The sequence below is a fragment of the Lingula anatina genome, chromosome 1, assembly GCF_051362555.1.
Source record: "Lingula anatina isolate TDL-2025a chromosome 1, LinAna3.0, whole genome shotgun sequence".
NCBI lineage: Eukaryota > Metazoa > Brachiopoda > Lingulata > Lingulida > Lingulidae > Lingula > Lingula anatina.
The window spans coordinates 61,771,551-61,790,191 of NC_141767.1; the positions used below are offsets into that span (position 1 = coordinate 61,771,551).

General features: G+C 37.3%; 2 protein-coding genes across 4 annotated transcripts; one reads left to right on the forward strand and one right to left on the reverse strand.

Moving 5' to 3' along the window:
* The first annotated feature begins 2,388 nt into the window (after nt 1–2,388).
* On the forward strand, nt 2,389–6,763 carry LOC106154392 (sulfotransferase 1C2-like). The gene is made up of 5 exons (XM_013528730.2): nt 2,389–2,768; nt 3,925–4,266; nt 4,886–4,980; nt 5,913–6,105; nt 6,282–6,763. The coding sequence occupies exons 1-5, from the start codon at nt 2,579–2,581 to the stop codon at nt 6,389–6,391; spliced, it is 930 nt and encodes a 309-aa protein (XP_013384184.2). The 5' UTR covers nt 2,389–2,578; the 3' UTR covers nt 6,392–6,763.
* Nucleotides 6,764–7,229: 466 nt separating this feature from the next.
* Nucleotides 7,230–18,518, reverse strand: LOC106155421 (uncharacterized). Of its 3 annotated transcripts, none has more exons than XM_087008053.1 (4): nt 18,238–18,487; nt 14,068–14,109; nt 10,977–11,179; nt 7,230–8,016 (listed from the first exon to the last, which is right to left on the reverse strand). In XM_087008053.1, exons 2-4 carry the CDS (start codon nt 14,081–14,083, stop codon nt 7,726–7,728), a joined length of 510 nt encoding a protein of 169 aa, XP_086864179.1. In that variant the 5' UTR covers nt 14,084–14,109; nt 18,238–18,487; the 3' UTR covers nt 7,230–7,725. The 3 variants fall into 3 exon arrangements, with proteins under 3 accessions (XP_086864179.1, XP_013385724.1, XP_086864184.1); XM_013530270.2 differs by lacking the exon at nt 7,230–8,016 and adding an exon at nt 9,385–10,348 and having other exon boundaries at nt 18,238–18,484; XM_087008058.1 differs by lacking the exons at nt 7,230–8,016; nt 14,068–14,109 and adding an exon at nt 9,385–10,348 and having other exon boundaries at nt 18,238–18,518.
* Nucleotides 18,519–18,641: the final 123 nt, after the last annotated feature.

Consider the following 18,641-nt stretch of genomic DNA (forward strand, 5'->3'; position numbering starts at 1 on the left):
AATCATTCAGATTTCAGACTTTCCGACCTAAGCGTTTTCATTTAGTATATATAGGCCAGGAGGTCAATCTTTTTAAACGACCGAGATATTTTCGAAACATTTATCTTGCATATCAATAGAAAAGCCTATTTTTACAGCTTGTTATTACAATTCATAACATTTACGTCATAGTTACAAAAAGAGAATACTTCTATAACACGAATAATGGAATAGACGGTTTGTTAAGGATATTAATGTACACCTAATGTGGAGCAAAATTAAAACCTCTCTGCCTAGTAGAGTTCTCTACCTACAGTGGAAAGACATACATTCTTGCTACTGTGTACTAGCCACATCTATAAACCTGCGCCGCCAATCAAATCACACATGGTCAGTTTTATGCCCTAGTTTAGAGGCAGGCAATGTGTTTATTTATACACTTCGTTTGTCTTATACATCTAGTGCCTTAGACCCGCCATGATTCAACGTCCAAATATTGTCAGTTTTTAATCGTCCTGAAATCTGAAAAATCTCAAAACTAAATGGGTAAAACAAAAAAATAGCTTTATGCTTTCCGTCACTGGACTGGAGCTCTTGAAATAAAGTACATTATTTATAGAAGTTAATCTCACGGGTATCTACGAGAACATCTGAAAATAACAGCTTCATTAAACTCCAACGAGATAAAATACGCACTATCATGAGAGTGAGTAATGTTACTCCCCCCCCCCCCCCCCCCACACACACACACACACACACACACACACACCCCATTTCAAATACACGCGTCACTCTGGAAATCATGGTCTAGAATGAAACTTCATATCGACCTTTACGCCTAATTTCCACATCCAACCAGAACTGAAACATGTTTGGATACAATGTACCATGAAGTGGTAATATACTACGAAGTCTCCTAAGGGTCCTTATTTTTTAACCAATGAAGTCGCCTTCTATCACGAAGTAGTAATTCTTATCCTATGAAGTGGTAATATACCATGAAGTATCTTAACACACGTCTTTTAAAGCGATACCCCACCAGTGCTTGAACTGAGTAGTGATGTTTCGCTATGAATGACGAAATATGAAAGCTACACGACCGTGCCGCAATCAGTCTGTACCAAACAAAGCCTTTCCTTGTTGTTATTATATTGGATTAATAACAATGTGCTTTTTTTTTCTCCGTTCAAAGTGGTTTGTGAGACATAGACGCCTCTTTGCAACCCCACAAACGAAAATACGTGCACTTTTTTGTTTTGATATTTATTTTTATGCTATAACATTACGTAATTTTAATTGATGTAACATTATTTAATGCTATATAATAACTAACACCATTTTTTACTAGAGGGACCTTTCAATAAAAGCAGCCGCTATCGGCCAAATTTCGAACACTACATTTGTGTTTTTCCTTTATTTATTCTTTCGCTTGGGTTAATGAGGAGACAAATACATTTTCTTGTGATGCATTCCATAAAAATCCTCAGTACGTCTTACAGAATATCTAAAATTCCTTAAATCACTGGTGATTAAACAATTGATTTAGTAACACTGGCATTTATAAAAACCAAAATCTCAATACGCAGTACAGGGCCGTAGCCTGAGCAAAATGCCAGGGGGGGGGGGCAGTAAGCGGACACGAGGGGGCGAGGGTTTGGTAGGGGGTGTCCCCCTCCCACGGTGTGGAACATTTTTAAAAACTGTATGTATAATACTGCATTCTGGTGCACTTTAACTGTTATTTATTGCTCAATCAGAAGTCAGAAATTGTGTGTTCATTTTGCCATAAGTACAGTCATTTTTTCAACACAACACGCCAATTGGCCTGGGGGATAGCTCCCTAAGGGAGGGTGAGCTTTTTGGCATGAAGTGAGTTGGCTAAAAACAGTACACCTTTGTAAACAGATTGTTGAATGATTGTCTAGTGGCCATGAGTGCATTTTCTCACGTACAGAATTGATACCAACTTTGCAATTTTTTTTTTTACCTTTGCGATTATTTTTTTTTTGCACCTCAAATCCCAGGGGGGGGCAACTGCCCCCCCCTGCCCCCCCCCCCCCCCCGGAGGCTACGGCCCTGCAGTATAACTGGGTAAAATAGATCCCTATTGTTTTAAGATACTCATACATTTGACCTTTGTACACGTAGACATCTTTATGTAAGTTTTCAATTAAGCTTTTTCAACATTTGCCTATCATGTTAATGTATAATTAAGGTTTGATTTCCACCCATTCGTGCTGCAACATATTCTATTTTTAGTTTCACGACACTTTACTTTCTTCATTTATCATTCCTAACTTAAAATAAAATTTCTTCTAATCGCTGTTAATTATTTTATCACTGTTATGTTAGCCAAAAACTAAGTTGACATTGGAGTTTGTCAAGAGGCACATTTTTAGTAAACTAAACTGCATCCTATGTCTAGCTCTTATAGGTATGAGAAATATCTCAAGTAAACTAGTGACCGGAGACTATAAGACTTGAAAAAGCGTGCTAAATATAAGTTAGAACATTGCTTGATCGAGTCGGACCATAGCGACTCATTAATTACCAATATAAACATTTAGATGAAAGCGGCCGTTGAAGTGCTGTTTTTGAAATGAGCAGTGAAGAAGAAGAGGACCGTATTGTCAAGGTACCGGATGGCAATGGACACACTATTACCACAAAGGACGTGGATGGATTATATAACCTGCCACCGTTCCCAAGGCTCACGACACGCATGCACAACTTGAAGAACTTCCAGGCCAGGGAAACTGATGTTGTCGTGTGTGCTTTTCTTAAATGTGGTCAGTACACCTACCGGTATTTCAAAGTGGGCCTACAAACTACATCTTTCTAAATAGTGTGCAGGGCAGAGAGAGAGAGATAGAAAGAGATAATTTTACCATTAGATATTCATAGATACGTGCACTTCTCCATCTAGTCGTATGCAGTGCACGCCTATCTGTTATGTGGTCCTGTGTTGAGATGTATATGTAAGATCCGTATGTATAAGGTTGGTAACTAGGCTTATGTAATCATTCAGGCACTGACCCTAGCCGATAGCAATCATGACCGTTGAGGGTAAGACCTACTTTTTCCACTGAGCTATATAGATATAGCTATATACCGGGGTATATAGACCCTTGCTTGTTTTGACCTCCCTCCACAAAGAAAGAAAGACCCTTGTTTATAGTACATTACTTCAGTAGGACTTAAACATTGAGAGTATTCATTCCTTAGCTTTGTCAAATTTTAATCTTAAATATGATTTTCACTCCTCATACCGTTGCTTAAACTAATAAAGTTCAATATTGTTGACCCGATCGTCCCGCAGTTTAACGGCTGTGTTATTATGTAAGAGATTTATCTATAAGGAGCATCCGCGCTCGACGTCCCAAATAGATTTTAACCTTAATCAGACCAAGAATTTTAAAACTCCTTGAGAGGACAAAGTGTAAAAAATTTAACACACTTTATATATTAAAATATATAAATCGCCGTTTTTAACGTCTATCTACGAAGAGTTATTCTTTTTGACAGATAAATGCCATGAACTAATATCGCCAAAAATAATCTATTTTATCATCTCCTCACGTATCTCGCCACTTGTTAATCATCTTGGCACAGTTTTAATATCGCACAACCAGTGCTCGAATGTTTGCGGCATTCGAAAACCCCACGCTTACACTCATTCTCAATATATAGGTCCATTTAACATTTTTATTTCATTAAAAGTAAGCTAGCGGAATAATTGTTTGTCCAAGCGGAATTTTACTAACATCAGTCTAGCAATTTAAAAAACAAAAATTAATAATAATAAATGCTAGAGTAATCTATTATCGCACACGCACACACACACACACACACACACACATATATATATAAACGACCTTAATTAAAAACCTTTGTTACTGTCGCTTGCAGTGCCATTTTTCCATTTCTACTTTCTCCCTATTCCAGGCACTCATTGGTTGTGGGAAGTGGTGTCCATGATTATTCACGGCGGGGAAGCCCGCCTATCTGACGAACCTAAGGAGCACTATTTCTTAGAAATGGTCGACATTTCCGCCCTAGACAAGTCGCCATCCCCACGAGTGCTCAATACTCATCTTCCAGTGGATTGGATACCCCCAGAGATTTTCAAGAAAAAATGTAAAATCGTGAAAATTTTCAGAAATCCCAAAGATGCGTACACGTCTCTGTATTATCATTTGAAGGGTTTAGCTACACGAGAGTACACGGGCACGTGGGATGGTTACTTTGAACTGATGATGAAGATGGAGTCCAAACCCGGTGTCAGGGGTAAATGTCTTTTCCAGGTGTGACAGAAATGATAGTCCTAGGAATGGAAGCCCGGGTCCGATATGATAAGTACAGGTTAGGGTTAGTCGGAGTATTGGGGTGACAGGGGCGGATCCAGGTTTATTTGAAGTGGGGGGGGGGGGGGTCTGCGGATACGAAGCTGACCCCCCCCCCCCCCGTTTTAGTATTTTAGAGGGCGAACGGTGCCATTTGGTACCGAAGGGGGGGGGGAGTCAGGACCCCCCTGACCTCCCTCTAAATCCGCCACTGGGTTAGTATATGGGACGTATGTCACCTGCACAAAGTAATAGGGGAAGGACTGCGGTTCTTAGCTGACTACCATTCCTGTCACACCTGTTTGATAAAAAATCTATATATTTTTACTGAAGTGTGTAATTTGGCAGGCACGTCCTTCCTTCCTTCCTCAGAGATTTAAGCGACACATTTTTTTAACATCGTACTTTTATTTAGAAATTGGGCAACTAATTCGTTTTTTCCGTAACGGTGCGATATACATGTATATTTATAATTGCATATAAAAGTTAATCTAACTAACGGTCATTTACTGAAGATATTGTTTTGATTTGTAGATGTTGATAATATTTCCCGTTGGTTTCAGATTATACCAATTGGTTTGAATTTGCTCATGAATGGTGGAAATACTCTAAAACGGATTCCAGTGTCCTTACTATCATGTATGAGGAAATGAAGAGGGTGCGTGGGTTTCTTTTAAACTGTCTATTAAATAATCATAAAAGAAAATTATCAAAGAAAAGCCGAAATATTTTCATACCGTTAGCTTACGGCCACCTGGGTAGATGTTGACACTCACTGACCGCTAGGTGGTATAGCGGGCAGGACCCCCTTATAAATGTCATGACATACCAGGGCTCCGTATCTCGAAAGGTTCGCTATGTTGCGCACGTGCAAGTGCGTCTCGATTTCGTGGCCCCGTATCTCGAAATAGAATCGGTTATGGAATCGAGGCACTAACGTACGTGCGCAACATAGCGAACCTTTCGAGATACGGAGCCCCGCCACCTAGCGATCAGTGAGTGTCAACGTCCACTCACATCAGTCTGAAGGCCTTCGCCCAGGTTGGCCGTAAGCTAACCAGGGACGGATCCAGAGATATTTTCTGACAGTCTTCCAAATTATCTTTGTTGATCCATCCTCCATTTTTGACCGTCTTCCGACAAAAAACATTAGATGCCCGACAATGTAAACTTGAAAATCTGACCGTCTTCCGGAAGACCCAGAAGACGGCCTAAATCCGCCCCTGCTAACGGTATAAAAATATTTCGGCATGTGTTTGATAATTTTCATTTATGATCCAACTACCAACTAATGAACATTTTTGCTCATTTGTCTATTAAATTATTATTACGCAGTTTTCCAATGATTGAATCGAAAAAACAATGTCTAAAACACTAAAATGAATGTATATAGAAAAATCATGTCCCCTCACAAACCATCTCAGTTTCTTGTCATGATGGGCTCACCATATCCAGCAAAACGTATCGTTCTTGGGGGGAAAGTTGAGCACGTTGTAGATTTCACCGATTAGCTTCAGCTATGTAAAGGTTTTACATTTTACTTTGGTTGTAAAATGCATTGTAACAAACAATCTGTTTTCCTACAACAAGGACCCTGTAAGCCATGTTCAGAAGATATCAGATTTTCTCGGCCAACCTCTGGACCAAGACGTTTGCATGAAAATTGCAAAAGAATGCAGGTTTGAATCCATGCAGGCCAAAAAACACGACTTTTTAGAGAAGTTTATAGAGAGCTCTGATAAAAACATATGGCGGAAAGGAGCCACTGGCATGTATAGGAAAGGTATCGCAGATGTTTCATGTTATTTAAATTTACTTGTACATTACGCGCAGTCGATAAACTCTAGTACATTTTATTTTAAAAATACATATAAAATACACATGCACCTTCAAATTATTGACTCGATCAAATTGTCAAAACCAGTTTAAACTAAACTGGTTGTGTGGATTTCGTTACAGGTGCTGTTGGAGATTGGAAGAACCATTTCACAGTTTCTCAAAACGAGCGCTTTGATGCTTTGATTCGGGAGTGCATGAAAGACTGTGACATGCAGTTGACATATGAGTGACGTAGTTGTTAATGCAATTAAACAGTCGACATTCATTGTTTTTATCATACAAATAAAATCAATTTGAAATGGAGATTTTAATGATATGCCTACGAGAATAGCATTGATAATCGGAAATCCGTTTGATCACACACAAGTTAAAGGTTATGTAAAGCGAAAGAATTTACCACAGCATAATACTATTTTTATCAGGCTTGATTTTTTTATAGTAGCAACTTTTTCAGAAGAAAGTCGACAAGCAATTGTAAAAAGTTTTTAAAAAGAAATACACTAAGAACAAACGTATTTAACAAACGTAATTGTCTCGATACAGTTGTGATTTTAAGTGCAAACTCGTTTTTACTTAATAAAATAATTTATTCATACAACTGACATTTTTTCTCTGGTTAAGTCTATAACAATTTTAAGAGACGTAGAAACTGCAATGCTGATGATCTCCTCTAACACAATAAGCCATGTTAAAACCTGTGAAAGGAAGATATTTGAAAGTGAGGACGTAGTGGTACGATACAGTGGCCGGTGGACCCGAAGTTGAACAGAAACGACAAATGTTTTTACCGCTCAACTGCTCTGTCCTAGTCATACGTGATGGATATTATATGAATGTAGGCCTACATACGTAAACATTCAAGTGTTCACAAAGGTAGAAAAAATAACTAAATAAATGACAAGTAAATAAACAGATAATCATAATAAGATAACATCTCTGCAGCATTAGCACATCGTTACTCTTTGGATAATGGTTTTTGTATAAAAAATTAAACTCACAGTAAGCACGATTGGCAACTTAGAATGCTCTTGTTTTCTACTTTTTTTTCTACGTACAATTCTTAGGTCGTACAGTTGAAAGTTTTATTACATGTACAGTACATTTCTACATAATCTCATCAGTGAAATAAGAGCGTAAAATGTTTCTAAAATTTATACCCAAAGTCGTCCCATGCTGAATAACGGTATTGGGTTAATCAAATAGACATTTGGGTGACTCTTATTTAAGAGCATTGGGATTTTGTTTTTTTCTGGGAATAGTTGATGCAACATTAGGTAAATACAAGTACGTATTCTTTATGCTGGACCAAGCGACTGACGCCTTTAGAGGTTAAAAAATGCAAATGCACAACATCCCGTTTGTAACTGTAACTTAACGGTTGTGCTTCAATTAGTTGTATGCTTGACGCATTTTAACGTCTCTAATTATTAATTCATGATACATGTACGTATATATAGACACAATATTTACAATAACAATACAAAAATAAATTGTATTGCTGAAAATCTTCACCAGTGTAATCCGCAGTACAGCACAGAGAGTTCTTTAAACTTGGATCTTCAAACTATGGAATGATCTCAAAGTAATCTCCCCGCCTACATGCTTCCACGTTCTTCCTGACAATGGAGGTGAAAGGAAACACGTCCTTCTTTTCGCGAATAGAATAGACGTTTTCTTCCCCAGGGAGGGGGTCCAGTATCTGGGCCAGCACTGAGCAGTGATATTCGTCCACAGCCTCGACCCTGGCAAAGCGATGAGCGCCACCTGTAGAGGTCTCAACAACTACGAACTCATCAGGGACAGCGACGAAGTAGGACGCAACCAGCTCAGGGGGCGGTGGAGGGAGAGGCTCCATCTACAATTGAAAAAAAGAAGAAATAATGCGTAACCGATGGAATAGAAAAGAATGCCTTTTTTAGTGTTTATAAATATGTAGTTGGCAAACTTAAATTTGTGTATTGCTACATATGCTACGAGTACCACTAAGCTCACCTTCTAGAAAAAGATTAGTTGGATTATGATAATAGGCAATTGTACGTGTATCTCACTGTGACATTATTGCGTTGGACATGCAAAGAAAATGACTACGTTACTGTCGGGCCAGCAAGACAGAAGCTTGTTATGTATATACTTATCATCTCTGCTGTTGATGAAATTGATATGACTTTTAATTGTTACAATGGCTGATATAATGAAGCGCGGGCAATAAGATAACACCAGTAATGGAAAGTGTTGACATTAATGAGCACCAGACACGGGGAGTAGTTCACAAATTGACTTATATGTATCAGTTCATTTAAATTTTAATTACGTGAAATTGTTCAACGATTACATTTTGCTAGGTTTAAAGACGCTTGCTTTTTTGATAAAATACCTTTTCAAAGATATTAAACTTAAGTTTTCTTCAAAAAACGAATGTACTTTTATGTGCTTTGTAGTTTTTATATATAATATCCTTCTCGAAAGTGTTTCTAGGCATTTACGAAATCAATGGTCTACACTATCTTAGAAGTAAGTCCTTGGTGAAGGACTGCGTTCACTGAGTGTTTTTCTAGTTCTTCGTGAAATTAATGGTCTTGATTAGTGGACCCAGTCAATGGACTTGTAGTAACTACCGAGTATCATGCTAACATCGGTGTTACCAATCTTTTACAAGCCAGTGTCATCTTCTTACGAGACTCATGTTTCTAATCTGCAAATCTGACGACTCTGCTACAACTGTGTAGTTAACTGTCGATGATTTAACTGTTCTTGGTTTATAACTTTTGATTCTAGGCGTAGATCTACCGGTATATTTGAATCCTTCATGTACATGTAAACTTTCACGTAAAACGAAGTCTCTCTGCCCTAAATATCTGTTTGGACACGCTTAAATATTTCTCTGCGAGAATTACAGACAAAATGTTGAGTCACCCGTGTGTCAGAGTGATATATTACGTATGACTGATGAATTCGCCTTGTTTTTTTTAATCATTTTTGTTATTTATCGTAATGCATGAAACCTTTACTCTGCTGCTACCGGATTATGACTACTACTAACGAAACAAACAGTTTTTTTTTGTCATGCTACATGTACTAGTAACTGAAAATAGTTTTTTAGATAAATTTTTCGAACTTTCTTTTTTCTATACGTATGTACGGAATCAGACCAAACTGAAATTACTGACTGTAGTGATAGTATAACTGTGTAAGTATCCGCTTATTTCATTAAGAAACGATGAGATTGTTAAAACAATTTATTTTCATTCAGTGGTACATAAAGACGGACAACATTAAAAAAAAAGAGAACAAGTTTCAAGCAGCATGTATTAAATTGCTCACATTATTGACCTACTACCCTATTTTGAAGAGGGCAAGAACGAGGCCTCTATGTATTGCACATAATTTAGTTGACGCTTTGAGTTAATACTATAAATAAATTAAAAGAAAATCATAAGCAGCGACAACATCAATACTTTTCATTTTATGTACAGTCACCATTGACGCAAAGTGTGCATGACGAGAGGCGTGTTTTATACTCGAGACGGATAATAGACCTTTTATATTGCTCTTGGCACGATATTGTTTCGTAAATGTCACAAAAGCATCTGCAAACATTCAAAGCACGACGAAACCCACCTCCCCAATATGACATTGGTTCCATTATATTATCAATCTATAACATTTTTATCGGGATATTCTCCCAAAACAAATGATTAAATCACCACAATTAACGTCGGTTTTAAAATTCAGTAGATCTATCAAACTTTCTGTTTGACAAAGCTAGTAACCTGATTTGGCGTGGAAAGGACTGCGATCTATACTGGAGAGTCTCTTCCGATCAATGCGTCGCTGGTCATTGACATGTTGTCTCCTCGGCTGGGATAGTTCGCTTCGGACATGTAGTCGGGTATTTCCGGTACTTCCGGTAACACTAACTGGAACTTGTCACCTCTACGCACGGCATCCACTGCCTTGGTGATAATACGCACAAAAGGCAGAAGATCGACATCATTACTGACTGTGAACAAGTTTTCATCGTTAGAGACGGGGTACAGCATTCTGGCGATGAACCTTTCCTCTCTGTAATTGACAGCTTCAGCCCGGGCAAATATTTGTTCTCCTTTTGGTCCTTCAACAACGACGAATTCGTCTGGAATACCAACAAACCCTGGTGGAAGTTGTGGGACTCGCGGCATAGTGCGCATCTGGGAGAAAAGAAATTGTTTTTAGAATGTGATGTCAATTGCAAAAATAGAAACATTTTTCAAAAATAGTCTCTGTGCAAAATAAGCATTATTTCTGAGTCACTGAGCAAACACATACATGTAGAGCAAGAACATCATTACAATCATTCTGTCACCGACACCACATGGCATCAGCGCGTTTTATTCAGTTACTCCAAAAACTACGTTTCTATCATTACCCCGTTGTGAAGTTATTCTATTCTATTCTTTCGGCCATACCTGTTATCATGCATGCCGTTCATTTATGTGTATAAAAAAGAAATGAGATTGCGGTTACTTACCGCATTTTTTCCCGATGGCTTGGCTAATATAAAAACTGGAGCTGTGTTATCACCTATGGTACCCATCACAAACGTGCACCGACTACACCTTGGTTTAGAACTCGCGGAATAGTTTGAAACGCGCTGATGCAATGTTTGCAAGTAATCAAACCGGACACAATCACACAACACGTCACGTTGGAAAACAGCAGAGAGATAAAGAGTTGGTTTCCCTTAATAAATATAAATACATCAAATTTTCAGAGCCTAAGGTTTGAAAAATCGGTTTGTTAGAATTAACTCAAAAGCAAATCGTAATAAGGTCTAACCTCTGTTCCCTCTGGGCCTTCTTTGGGCACAAGGCTTCTGTTCATAGTGCTTCCTGCTTTGCCATTCTGGTACAAGAATTTGGCCCTCGCTAGGAACAGACGTTTCTTGTAGTCAAGATACAACCACACGCCATAGATGACCGCAAGGATGGCCAGACAGAAAAGGCCGATGGCTATGGCTGAGATCTCCCAATGATGTAAACCTAAAAACAAGAAAATCAACTATATTACATCAATACCTATATTTAATGAGCGGAGGGGCATTGAATCATCGTTAGTTTTGTGCTGATGCATTTTAGTGCGCATTACTTTTTATACCCCTAAAGACAAATGGGGCGGCATTCTTTTGATAAAAATCACTTGATCTCAATCAAGTGTCAAGAGGCACTATAAAATGGATGTCTTTATGAAATGGGATAATTGTAAAAAGATGACAATGTGCAGTCAATGTGCAGTACTATAACCGTTTATTATATAGTATAAGATGATTTCAAGCATCTTGAAAAATGTGGGCTTCAAATGTTGGTCTTCCTAGTATCGGGTGGAGGAGGGAGGGCATTTCGACTTCATTAGAAATTTTTATCATCATTACATTCTATATTTTTCCAGGTTGGATAATAATATTTTAGTTTCGATTCACTCCATTTATAAACCTCAAGAGCACCGCTTTAGCAAATGACTAGCTATTTAAATGTGAATATAGTTTCATTGGCTCTTAGTTTTGATAGTCAGAAAGGTTTCATTTATGCTTTCTTGTACATCCAAAAGATAAGATAGAAGGCAACAAGAAGTGTGGAGAAGTATATCAAATCGGGTGTGGGAGCTGTGACAGAGTCTATGTTGGAGAGACGGGAAGAAAATTAGAAACAAGACTAGAGGAACACAAGAAAGATGTTAAGAAAAATGTAGGTGAGGGAGTTAACACCAGATCCAAATGCTCTATGTCGACAGGAGTTCTACACAAATCTGCCATCACAGATCATATGTCAGATAACAACCATGTGCCAAAATGGGACAATGTAAAGGTGCTAACCGGTGAAAATGACTACAGCTAGCGCAAAGTTTTGGAATCGATCTGGATAAGAAGGAAGAAACACACCATGAACAGAGATGAAGGAGCACACAAGCTGTCCCATGTGGATGACGACATTCTCAAACCCACCCTGAGGGGAGGGGGCGAGAGGGGCTAACAAGTCATCATCAAGATAATTACCTGAGATAATTACCTGTTCACCTTCACCTGAACAGGTAATTCAGTTGTGACCAAGTCTGTCAGAGTGAACAGACGAAACAGTCAAGAGGTAAATCAAATTTCAGGATCTAGCATAAATGAGACCTTTCTGACTAGCTATTTAAACATCAATTTTCAATATGTTTGAAATAAGTTTTAAATCTTCTGCAAAATGAAAGGCGCGGTTCTTGAAGATGTATATCCTTTCCGGATGCTTGGCCAATTTAGAAAGCAAGTGAAGTTTTTTCTACCTTGCAAAGAAGGCATCATGTGATGTTTTTTTTTTACTAACAAATAAATGAGCTTCTCATTTATGCTGCTCACGTATAGATGTTCACCAAAAGTTTTATTTTTGACAAAAGGGTATGAAGGTTGCTGAATGCTCAAGTAAGACAATAGCCATTATTTTATCAGCCTGCATGTATGACAACGTGCCTGTATCTAGGGCAAAGGAGTATAAGAACAAGAGACACCTGTCTCAATGATATATCAGATAACGGCGTAGGTCCCTTTTGGGAACATATATTTTGATAAGAAGATATCTGTGACAGCCTTTGTCTTAGTATAAATAAACGACATTGTCCTCCATATGAAGACACTGTGGCGTTGTGTAAATAATGTAAATATAAAAAGGACAGTGTAGTGGTGATATCGTTGGAAAATAACTTCCATCATAGTCGATTAAACTGTACAATATCTTGTCAGTATAAACATGTATTCTTATAAATGCTCCTGATTTCTATTCTGGAATATATTTTTTTCTTTAATTATCGTCCGAATAAATCAAATGAATGCATAGATATGGAATTGGACATCTAATACTACCTATTTCCAGTATGAAATATTATTCTGGTTAAATGGTAGTGCGGGGCGGGATGCCACGTGGGGCATAAATCATATAGCAATTAAGGGTCCCGTGGCAAGATTCATTGGCTTGAAGATCTGTTTTTTATCTTTAGCAATTATATATTATTAATGAGATGTTGCTGCATTGGGAAACTCAACTTCCGTTTCTTATTTGTGTGGAACCTTGAATAGGGAAAATTTCCATGGCAGTATAAAAAACTGAATTTTTTCAATATTTAAAATGTTTATGTTCTTATCTTTTTCTTGTCCAGTTTAACAGATTGATATTTACTTGATAATTTGGAAATTTATATTCATACTGTTGTAAGTCGTGATAATCTTCACTACAAATCAACTGAGGTCTGGCTAATTGATATCCTTTCCTACTTGAAATAATAGGTACAGCTGTTCAAAATTTATGTATAATCCACCTCAGGAAGGCCATGGCAGGACAGACCTCGGCTTATCTTGATACACAAATAAACAAACAAACAAACAAAACACACACACCATAATGAAAAAAAAGCCAGATGAAGACAGCTTTTCTTTGTTTGCGTTCTACTTAGATGTTTAACCAGACCGATGGAAATATTTTCCCATTATGTTATCGACACGTAGTACTTCCCTGGTCAGTGTTTGCTTACTAAAGATAAAAAAGCTAAAGAGCTTTTTAAATGCCAAGGTGATATTGTAAACAAAGATACAAGATACTGTGTGTTAATCTTATTCTTGATGGCACTAAATCATGCTGGACATAAAGCAATAGGGGGTAATAAATGACCAGGAAAGAATTTTAATATATTTTTTTAAAATTAAATTTATATGTATTATATATTGTCTTTTTCCATGGAAAAATTGAAATAACATAACGTATATTTTGCTGATAAATAGAAGACAGATAATTTTTACGTAATTTGATTTTGCTGCTGTATAAAACCATTTATTTTTTACTCATAAGCATGAAGTAAAACATTAAACCTGATCAAAATTGATACGTAAAATGATATAACTTACCACCAAAATCCACCATACTGCCTTCTTAATATCACAGATAACCTGAAACAAGAGACGACCATAAGCATGTATTCTTATGAACTCATAACTTTAAAACTTTTGATAACAAATGACATTACAAATGACACAAACGACATTATTCACAAAATGATTCACCATGTCATAAGAAAATCATATTTTCTCTAACTATGGCATATGCAGAGTTTCCTACGAAAAAAATATCAACGGCTGACAGTGACAAGTTTGGTCGTCGTCGTAATTCTTCAGGAATACTTTAAACATTATTTCGCGTGTGTAATGGTGGTTAAACGTGCTGCAACTTGACATCAAGGAAGAAAATATTTAAGGTGCGTTTTGTAGCGACGATAAGCGGGTTGTTTATTCGGTTTGGAGAAGTGTGATGGCCTTAAAATATATTGAAGAAATGAAAGTTCACCATAATGCCAACAATTTGTCATATTAACCACGAACTACGATTGACATCCTGTTAAGAAACAAACAAAGGATTGTGTTCTTATGAACCTATGATAACACCTAATTATCCATACTTATTATTTAGAAAAATCATCTAACAAACATTTACCTAGATGTACAAACTAACATCTATTGGCATGATAAATCATACAAATGATCGACTAACTATCATTATGGCAATGCAATACGAGCTCAAATGGCCCGTGCATTCGTAAAAATACGAGATAAAATTATCATTTGAACTGCAATAAAACTATAGTCTTTAGCATAGAAAATCCAGTGTCAAGAGTAATTATTGGGCTACTTTGTATATTAACTCTTAAAATAAATTGGCATGTGTTCAAAACTGCCGAAGATTCTTAGATTAGGCCGTGATTTCACTCTTAGTACATGTATGGCAGCTGTTAGCACACACGTGAACCCCAAACAGGCACGTATGGAAGATATCAGAATGTACAATAGGATGGTTGTACAAAAACAAAGATCCATGGGAATGCGGAATAAGGGCAATTGTGATTCGTGATAAAGCACCATATACTGGGTACATGCACAAAATGTGGGTTTATAAACGCTGGAAATTGAAACTGTTTGCCTTAACATATGTTCCTGAAGACCGTCACCTTGACCACACATAATATCCCAGTATATCGTACATGTACATCGTACTGGGGTAGGTCTGTACCATGGCCGCCCACGTAACTTGCACAACAAAATCAAATAGAATACTATATCTGACATAATGGCGATGACAAGGTGTTTTCTATATGTCTCCACGCATCTGTGCGTCATGGTCCTTGAGAATGGATCTCAGATGGAACTGTTTTCTCGGCTTCCATACGTAACGCATTGAAGATGTGTTTTTACATTAACAAAATATCCCACTTTTTCAATATAAAAGTGAACTAGTTCTTTACTGATCTTCATAAAAAGCAAAAGGCTTTTAATAAAGGGACAAACCTGACATTTTAAAATAGACCTCCATACATCTCTTTTGTTGCATTTATAAGGCAACTTTCTCAAATTTAGAACTGTCTTTTTTAAGCTACCGTACGAAAGCAGTACTCAAATTCAGAATTCAAAATTCAAACAGCGTTCACTGCCATCAAACCTCATCCTCATTGACTACAATGTAGGAATTTAAGCAGAAATGACGCTTTGTCTGGCTTTAGATGTCATTTCAGTCAGTCGTGTTTGGCACATACTCTTGGACCGTGGAACACTTTTATATTTCTGAAGGTTGAAAGCAGATGACAGTCACAGTTTGATGGTTGACACCTCCAGTCAACAATATGTTTACTCGTATTGACTGAACGAGACCCTTCTCATAGTTAAAAGGAACAATAACGAGAACTGTTTGCGTGATTGTAAACTACTACTACTGATAAAATAGTTCGACTTGCATGTAAATATCAACGCCTTTCCTTTTATAAGAAGGGTCACCTTATCAAACCATATAACAAGACAATCAAACACGATTCAGAGGAAAGGGAACCGCCTATCAAAGTTACTCATCTCAATATACGCTTCTCCACGCCTTACATATTGCACTTACTCAGCCCTCCCATAGAATAACCCTAAGCTGCTTTTAATGCATTTTGAACATGCGATAAATCTTAAAGGTTCCGTGTATGTTAAAAGTTGGGAGACTTGATGAGCAGCGACAAGGTGCCCTTTGAGTGCTCTGTTCATGACAAACGAATGATTTTGTGTAACAATAGATGTTTTGTCTATCTGTATATCGGCCTAATTTGTCTGTCCTATGACGGAATTTCAGCTCTTATTTTTCAGCTCCCATATTTGTACATCAATGTGGAACTGTTGAAATGATAGTAATGAAGACTAATACTTAGTAATCTTCTCGGACACCTAAGTTTCAATGGTTGGTGTAAAAATCGTTTTGAGGGACAAAAACGTTGAAACATTTTAATACACCTTATTAAATCATATATGCACTTGCTTAAAAAAATCTAATGACCTCACTACAAATATGCATTTAAGAACCAAATATCTCAGGTTCCAGAAATTTCTTACTTTTTACCCACTCCTTGAACTTTATCACCTTTCACTTTGACGACATTTTAAAAACTTCAAATTTGCCTTCATTGATCATGACTTTCTATTACGTATAGGCACGCAGTATAGGCACGCAACACGGGTGCAGGTTTGCCAAATACTCAACAATGAGAACTATTATTATCATTGTTATTATTATTATTATACATATCATGTCTGTTTTATGGCAGCTTAAACCCACTTCTCGTTTATAATATACTTACGTTTTACACAGAGGTTAGAGATATGAGAAAAGATGCATATGTTGTGTAAATATTGTGTACAATACTTACATAAGTATAACATGGGGCTTAATATTAAACGAACGACCGATAAACATTGCAACATTTGAAACATTATTACTGGAGATCGATCGGCAACCCTAAACTAAAAACTTGATTGCTATAACAGTTATACATTTTAGAACTTGCTTACGTTTTTATTTACTACGTATACGCCCCAGCACAATAAATCCAAATACTATATACTAGTAAGAGCATGGAGCCGAAAGTAAGATCAGTAAGACAGAAAAAAAATAGTTAATTTTCATCTTGAGTAGTTATGACTTAGTTTGCTTTAAATAAATTCTCTGAACCTATTGTAAATTACCTACTGCTTATTCCCCCAACATTGAATTAGAATAGAATTTCGGTCCTGAACTAATGACCAAATTTTGTCTTCTTTTTTAACAATTCCTTATGCGCTAGGCTTAACCATACTATCGTCCTTTATGGCAGACGACATGCAATGTGGGAAGAGGCGTCCAAACCAAAGTGCTGCACCGCCTATATGAACCCAGTCACTTTGGTGAGCGCTAAAAAGATTAGTATCTTAGTTAATATGCTACCATCAATGCAAGGATAATCATGGTTTCCCACAGGAGGTTTATATGTCCAAGTAAAACACGCGTTTTATGATTTTTATGCGTTTAATATGCGTGTATTGAGATCTAAAATAGATTTACAAACCTCTTCCCTCATGTAGTTTTTTCGAATAAAATACGGTGTTATACAGATTGCCATTGTGAAGTTTAAGATAGTGACTACTCAGGATTTGGAATGAGTAGACACACAATTGTTTTACTGTCCAAGGAAGAACAAATAATTTTCAAAAGCATATTTTGTTTCGAGTAGAAGCCTAATCATACCTTCAATTATAATTTTAATTCGACTTTAAGCGGCACTTGCCAAAAAGTTTTTCTTATTGCAACCGAGGATATAGTTAGTCATTTTTGTACCTAACGATGATTTACCTTTTGTTTCTACAACCTTGTAAATGGTTCACACTTCAAAGTGTAATCATGTGATCTTCCTAACAAGGAAAGATACTCTCATTGTAATCATGCAATCTTGCAAGAATCTGTTCTTATCTCCTACATGTAACGCTTATCTAGGGGCAGACCGCACCTAGGTCGCCCTTATCTCATTTCTTATTGAGATTTTTAGTCTGTAAAAACACTTATAAAACTTACACAATTCACGTCAGAATAACACTAGTTGCTACTTGCTTCAGTATTGTAATCTCAAAGTTGACTCCATTAAAATATTGTGTGACTGGGTGGCCTAGTGCAATGCTACACGACTTAGTGTGCTCATGAAATACCCGGCCTGTGATATCCCTCTCTAGCTATACGTTTTTCCTTACCTCTGACAGTGGGTCGAGATGCGACACCTCACTACATGTACCCTCCCTAGTGGCCGTGGAGACGTTCTCACCACAGAGATATACGCTAGGACTGACTAACACCAGCCTATTTACTCCGTCCAAACGAACGCTAAAAGTCGGCCTGACTCACCCGGCACGGAATGTACAATGCTACCCTGTTCCAGCATATATTAAGTGAATCTGATGTCTTGTCTGATTCGCCAAGATTAACATGCTAGTCAGACTTGGTAAATGTCTTCTGTACGCTCATTCGTGCAGCTTTGAGACAGAGTATTGTGGCGATCACGACACATGCTACAAAGCGTCCAGTCTTAGACTATAGTGTTAATGAAAAGATTGTTGTGCCTTGACATATGCATTTAATAAAGTAACAAGGATATTTA